Here is a 7,279-nt window from a genome sequence, read left to right as displayed (position 1 = left end):
GTCGTCCAGAGCAGCAGTTGAGACACAGTTTCCCTTAAAAAGAGAAAGTAAAAAAAGAATAGAGAGCATAGCCATTGCTGTGTCAGGTTGGAGAAAAATCTACAACTCAGTAATGTCGAATATTTCAAAGGCTAAACACAGTATCTGACCTTTCATGTGATGTAAAAATGACTATGATACTTCAGGATACGGCTGGTTTAAATACTGCTATGGATGGCAAAGGGAACGCCCAGGTACAATAGTTGTAACATCATAACAGGTAACACCTTAGGTGGCTTGGATAGAGTGTACAAAGCTTTCTATAACTTCAAGATGAGAGAATTGATACTTTAGACAGGCCTGTGTTGAACAATGAATTATTTACTCAAATGTCAGTCAGTACTAAAGCTTTACTCAACCAGCAATGTGGATTATTGTGTTCAAGTATCAGAGCCATGAGCACTATTCCCCTGGGATTCTTATAACAAGGGGGCCTCTGGTAAATTAGGAATAAACCCTAACATCAGCGTTTAAAGCAGCTCATTCTCACTGAATAAGCGAAGACTGTAATTTACTGACATTTCTGATCTATCCATTTCTGATGAAAACCTTTTTTTAATCCCCCTTTCATCTTCTCTTCTTTCGCTCTCTCTTCTCTCCCTCTGCCTACACTGGATTAAAACCCTGGACCTTCATGATAAATAACTTTTAATTCATGTACACATGTATTAGTGTTTTTGAAATAACTAGCATTTAATCTAAAGACAACTAGTCATTTATCTTAAGTTGATGTGACGGAGGCAGGACGCTCTATGGGTGTGTTTTGGAACTTTAAAGCCAATACTTTACAGTTTTATGATTGTTTTTTTTTTTAACTGAAAAACATCCACAAATCAATGCACACCATTAAAATATTCAAGTTCATGTCAGGTGGCAGTTCTAACCACTGTGCTGCCTTGCATTGCTTGCCTTTTTATATTTCAGTTCATGAAGCTTATTCAAAAACATATTCCAGACTCCAGGGTAATGTGTGTTTGTGAGAAGTTTTGTAAAGTAGTTTAGCACGTGTGTTAAGAAGGTGTAGGAAGGCAACTCAGCAGATGACATTTTTCCAAGAGGTGAGTATTTATTTACAGTAATTAAACCAACACGTGTTAACTTAATAAAAACAACAAAAGTTCAATGGAAATAAAGAAAATAACTCATAATTAAACCACACTAAGGCTCGTGTTAAAGGCAACACGTCCTCACCTCTCCTCCTGCAGGACCAAATGTCTCCCAGCTTTATAGATGGCCGCATTAACAAAATGGCCGCAGCTGGACAACTCACATAGGGGGTTTCACTTTTCTCTAAAAGCAAAAAAATCAAAAGCATCCCTTACATTGACATTGCATCATTTACTCAACTAAATAATTAAATTATGTCATACCCATAACTTAAATCTGAAAGAAATTATTAGAATGAAAACATTTATCAGAAACAAACCCCTTCTGATGGTCTGCCCCAGTGATGTCAGCGATGACATCATAACCTGATAAATACACAGGAAGTGCTGGACTAGCCCCTTTAGCTGCCTTGGACCACATGGTGAACTGAACAATGAAACAAACAAAGATAAGTATAGATAAGAGACAAACTATGATACTTTTCACTTCCAGACTAAATAAAAACAAGTCAACTAAATCAAGATTGTGGTGTGAAATGTAACACAGACAAACACGATAGTAAGTGCTGCAATGTTACACAAGCAATAATACGTTATAGCAAAATACACAACTGTAAAGAATAATATGATTTGATAAGAAATGAAGATTTAAGTGACAAGTGGTGAATAAGAAAAGAGCATCTCACCCACTTTGTCACATGTAATCACCACACCACTGGAATGCCTTGCAGAATGTCCCTTTTTATTTAGTTTCCAATTCATTGTCATTCAAAAACATGGTCCAGAATTACAAACGGAGAAAGGCAGAACATTCAAGCTACAAAGGGAAAAAACCCATATGGGGTTCAAACCCTGGATCCATCTCACTATAAGGCAGCGGCCCTATAACCACCACGTCACTGTACACTGCATTGTTCACCTGTTAAGGTTTATTGATTTTCCCATTATTTTTACCTTCTCTTTTGTATATTATATAACAATCAGTACTGTATTTCTTGCTTTTTGTAAAGTATCTCAAGATAACATTTGTTATGAATTGGCGCTATATAAATGAAGATTGATTGACTATTGTGGGGTTTTTTTTCAAAAAAGTCCTTTTTTGGTCCATTTTTGACTTAATAAGAACGGACATCTTAAGAAAGACAGGAAATGTTTGGAGGAGAGAGAGTTGGGGGATGTCATGCAGCAAAGGGCCGAGGTCTTTCAAAAGGTTGGTCCTGGACTTCAGTGTTAGGACGTCCGAGCAATCCTGCTTGACACGGAAAGTCCCTATCTTTCAGGATCCAAGAAAAAATAGGATCAATTGGTAATTAGGTGCATCAAGGCCAGTCATTATAGCCGATTTTTTTAAGCTGCAGTAGATGGATGAGTCACCAGCGGGAGCCTTCATGCCTCTGCTCATAGTCCCTACTCATAATTGACAAAGTCGTCAGGAGAAAAGTACTACAGAAATATTGTCAAGTAGGATTTCCCATACAAGGACTCTGAATTGTCCATTACCTGTATACATTATTTGTTGCCTGTATAGAGAAGCACTTTTTTGTTGTTCTAGTATTTAAAAGATAAAAAAATATATTTCTTGCCGGCTAAAGTTTTATTTAGAGACACTACGCAGTAAAAGGGAACATACCCAACCATGTCAGTAGTTAATTGTTATCAAAGGAGTTAGTTTCAGTCAAACACTGTTCCAAAAATAGTGTCATAATCAAGACACAAAAGCGTGTTTTATGTGGCAATCCATTTTATTTCACATTTTAACATATTGATTCAAATAACCAGATACAACCTTAATGCCCAGTTCATCTTTTATATCTTCCTATAATGCCTTTCTTGATGTTTTTTTCAGGCATCAGTAAAATGATGTAACATTTAGGCACAAATATACATAACAACAGTCCAAAACTGGAGGCTAATATAGCAAATACTTCAACAGCAACAGTGAACTTCCCAGGAGAGCTGACATAAGCTGGGATGAAAGAGATCCACACAGCCCAGAAGATAAGCATGCTAAAAGTGATGAGCTTTGCCTCATTGAAGGTATCTGGCAGTTTGCGTCCAAGGTATGCCAAGAGGAGGCAGAGGAAGGCCAGTAGTCCGATGTAGCCAAGGACGAGATAAAATCCTGGGGGCCATGGTTCCTTACACTCCAACACAATCTGATTATGTTAAACAATACAAGAGTACAAATGAAAAAAGATAGTGTACAGTTTGCATGAAGGTGTGGAATAACAAATGTTATGTAATTGTGTTGAGTTAAATTTGCACATTCCAGACTTTGGTGTCCTCTAATGGTATTAAAAAAACACTGCAGTACAATGCTATTCTTACTTTACCAGTTGCAGCTTGATATGTTGGGTTTCTGAATGGGAAGGGAGGTGCACACAAGAGCCAGCCAGCACAGAGACAAACCTGTTGCCAATAGAGAAGGATACGCTCTTTTTAAAAAGCACAACGTTACTTATGATAGTCAAAAGTTATGTTTAAAGTTGGTGATAATGGAAATTCTACAGCCCTCCAACCTGAGGAGTTGTGGTGCAGAGGATCAGCGTCCTCTGTTGAGAGGGACCAAACTGTTTCAGAGCCCTGGAACCAGGTAGATTAGCACGGAAGGCCAAGAGAACCACAATGGTCTTAACAAAGAGGCAGGACAGACAGAGGACAAAGCTGATGCCAAATGCTGCCTGGCGTAGCCTACATGTCCATACAGACGGCTGGCCAATGAACACCAGAGAACACAAGAAGCAGAGCTTGAGTGACCCGAGAAGCAAGAAACTTATCTCCGAGTTGTTGGCCTTGACGATTGGTGTGCAACGAAATTGGTGAAAGACAGTGGTGATGATGGTGGTTGAGACAACACCCAGAAGTGTGAGTGCGACCAGGATGATGCCCATGGTGTCATTAAAAGACAGGAAATCTTCCACCCCAGCCACACATTTGACCTTGTCTTTGTCAGACCAGTGGTACTCTGGACATTTAGTGCACTCAGTGGAACCTTTAGAGACAGAAAGTGGACACACCCAATGTTTGCCTTCACACAAAATCCTTTGATGACTTCTCACTGTACAACATGTATGTGGTATTAATGGCATTTTGCTTCTAAAAGCAGTAGGGGATATGAAGAAAACATTTATTTGTTACCAGTTTGGTTGCTGAACTCTCCTTCTGCACACGGCAAACAATCAAAGCAGCAGTGGGGCTCCCCTGCCCGTCTGGCCTGCCTGCTGCCTGGTCTACATGGAGCACTACACTGAGATATAGGCACCTGAACAGAAAAGAAAATTGCTTTAAAGAAGGAAAAATAACAGGGATTTTGATTATTTATCACAGGTCACATTTGGTGAGATTCTTCAGAAATTGAAGAGATAGTCAATAATTTATTTGTCCCACCTGTGATTGTCCTTTTGTCCATACAATCGTGAACTGCTCAAGCTGCAACTGTTGTCTCAAAGGAGCTGAACCATCATAGCTTCCCACCTTGACAAATCTAACCACAACATAACATTTAAACCCCTGGGCCATGATACAGTGTGTGTCACAGTTAGCCCTATGCCCAGACTGCTTAAAATGTCAAAAATCATGCATAATGTTTAAATTGGACATTTTATTGTTGTGTCTGGAAACATTATATTCTACCTGATTTCACCTGTGCTGTCTTTCTGCCAGTTTATGATGTCGTAGAGAGGGACCGGCTCTCCATTGGAGTCAAAATAAACTTTTTCCTCAAACTGGTTGGTGAAATTCACTGTCTGCAGATGATGAAGCAACTGCATTGAAGGATGAAGAAAAAAACATCAGGCAAAAATAATGCACAACATAAGAAACAAGGGAAATCAAATATTAAGTTGTATATAGTTGTAAATCGTACCTGCTTTGAAGTAAAGAATATATGTTTCTCACACATTCCCTGTTTCTTTCCTTCAGAATCGCAGTTCAATAATGTGTGCAGAGCATGGGCAATGGCATATACAGCTTTATACACATTATAAGATATTCTGACCTGAGAAACATCAGTGTAACTGCTTTCAGTGTACCTCAGATCCTCTGACCCACTGCATATAGGCTTTTCATTTGCACCTTCATGGTTTTTATCAGCCAATTCTTTGAATGAACTCGTGTTCTCAACAATCTGACCTACCAGAGGCAAAGAGATGTTTTGAAAGTCAGATTTGTTATCAAGAGCATGCAATTCCACAAAAATATCCACTGTGTCTGCGACATTGTCTTTAGATCTGTCATCTCTAAACTCTAGCCTGCAGCCAAACAACTCTTCCCAGAACATGTTGACCAATTCCATCCCGGGCTTGGGAGAGGGGTGGACATTTAACAGGAATTCCTTCAAGTCAGGGATCCTGACTCCAGGAAAGGAGAACCCGAGTGTGCCCTCTAGGAGAGGGTGGAAGTGTGGAGAGGTCAGTAGGGTAGCGGTCACCCAGGCCTCACTCGCTACCCACTGGATCCCTGTCACATTTCTATCAGCCAACTGAAAAAATAAGTAAGATTTAAATAAAGTAAGGTTGAGAAATCCAACAGATATCTACTCTTTATGTAATGATCTTCAATGAATACATAGTCATAAACATTTACTGAGTTGCAGAGCGCTTACTTCTAAGAACAAATCCACCAACTGTCCCTCAGTTGCAAAGACCACCACTACCTGTGTGGTTGAGCTCTGCAGTGTGTCTGCAAATTCTTGAATCTCAGCAGTTGTGGGTGATTTGGGGATGGTCAAATGAAATGCCAAACACCCACCTTGTTGTTTAAACTGAGTAGAAAAAGCCTGGATACCATATTGACTGTAGTCATCCTGGAATATATAGAGAAAAGACTTGTAAATGATGCTTATGTGTTTAACCAACTTTGACTGATCATTCAAAGCTCTTTATCTCACCGGGGTCCCTATTGTGCCCACCCAGAGCCAACTGAAGAAGGTGACGAGCTGAACAAGACCTCTAACTTGAAAGAGATCATTTGGGACAGTGCGCAAGAATGACGGGTACATGTGTTTGTCAGTGAGACAGGTACAAGTGGCAAAATAACTCACCTATAGGGAGACAAATTAACTTCATCAGAGATGAGACATAACTCAAAAACATTTAAAAAACATTTCCAACAACTTATCACACACATTTTGAAGGAAAGGCAGCCTGTGAAAACTATAATACTATGCATCATTACTGTATTTGTTTCAATTCCCGTCTTACCAGTGGTATATTGAAAGGGCCAAGAGTTTGAGCCACAGCTCTTGTAGGAGAAGAGGATGCCAGGCCTATCACAACCGGCACAGGAGAATCAGCCATACACGAGGATGTTTCAGATTTTGCATCATACATTCTCTCTGCGGTCACATTTTCCCATCTGTCATTTCTGTTGTTTTCAAGCATGTCTGTCTTTGTTGTGCTTATTTCAGTGTCTCTATTCTTCATTGCGGGGACAATTATTTTCTGCCTCTTTTGTTCTGTAGTCTTTACCCCCTCTTTTCTAGCACCAATGTCACTGAGCATCTCTTTGGAGTGCCCAACTAAAGAGAAAAGAGCTTGCAGACTGGTGTGTACATTGTCGCAACTGTCCAAGATCCTGTAGCCTAGTTTAACACCCGGCAACAAGCTTGAATTATTGTTAATTTCCTCCACGGCAAACACCATAGTCATCATCCAGCGGAATGCTCTGAAGTCAAAGCTGCAGAAAATCCAATAAAGTTTGATGTAGTCATCATAATTCATCAGAAAATGGAAAGAATCATATCAGAATAATCCAAATCCGACCATGTCAACAGATTATGAACAACATTTTGATCAAATCAAAGTAAGAGGGTAATAGTCACTCACTTTTTTATATTTTTAATGTATGACTAAACAAGATATCAAGAATACCCTCACCCGCTGCAAGGTGTGAGCTGAGGTTTTCTTTGGTAGCTGTGTTGTGGCTGCGGGGCCAGAAAATGTAGAGGAAAAAACGCTCCAATCACAACATCCCCTTCAGACTGCAGGGCGGGAGGCTCACTGTAGCTAAGTTTGATACACTGAGATGAGATAGAATCAACATCACTCAAACCTCCCAGTCTTGCTGATACAGACTCCTCTTCCCTCACCACACTTCTCTTCAAATATAGTTCTTTCCTTTCGCTCACACTCTGA

General features: G+C 39.8%; 1 protein-coding gene across 1 annotated transcript; it reads right to left on the bottom strand.

The window, feature by feature from the left end:
- Nucleotides 1–2,881: 2,881 nt before the first annotated feature.
- Nucleotides 2,882–6,796, bottom strand: LOC132980552 (extracellular calcium-sensing receptor). The gene is made up of 12 exons (XM_061046754.1): nucleotides 6,631–6,796; nucleotides 6,347–6,480; nucleotides 6,034–6,186; nucleotides 5,749–5,949; nucleotides 5,350–5,526; nucleotides 5,011–5,205; nucleotides 4,779–4,909; nucleotides 4,533–4,629; nucleotides 4,284–4,407; nucleotides 3,665–4,137; nucleotides 3,474–3,554; nucleotides 2,882–3,301 (listed from the first exon to the last, which is right to left on the bottom strand). Exons 1-12 carry the CDS (start codon nucleotides 6,794–6,796, stop codon nucleotides 2,945–2,947), a joined length of 2,289 nt encoding a protein of 762 aa, XP_060902737.1. The 3' UTR covers nucleotides 2,882–2,944.
- Nucleotides 6,797–7,279: the final 483 nt, after the last annotated feature.

The sequence above is a fragment of the Labrus mixtus genome, chromosome 9 (assembly GCF_963584025.1).
Source record: "Labrus mixtus chromosome 9, fLabMix1.1, whole genome shotgun sequence".
Classification (NCBI taxonomy): Eukaryota; Metazoa; Chordata; class Actinopteri; order Labriformes; family Labridae; genus Labrus; species Labrus mixtus.
Note: the sequence above shows the minus strand (reverse complement) of the source record. Positions and strands in the feature narration are given on the sequence as shown.

Excerpts from the sequence above, each read along its gene's own strand:
- LOC132980552 (XM_061046754.1), bottom strand. The coding sequence starts at position 6,796 with ATGATGACTATGGTGTTTGCCGTGGAGGAAATTAACAATAATTCAAGC. Across the intron at positions 5,950-6,033 it reads TGGGCACAATAGGGACCCCG|GATGACTACAGTCAATATGG; the intron begins GTGAGATAAAGA and ends TATATATTCCAG. Across the intron at positions 5,206-5,349 it reads AAGACAATGTCGCAGACACA|CCTATATGCAGTGGGTCAGA; the intron begins GTGGATATTTTT and ends GCAAATGAAAAG.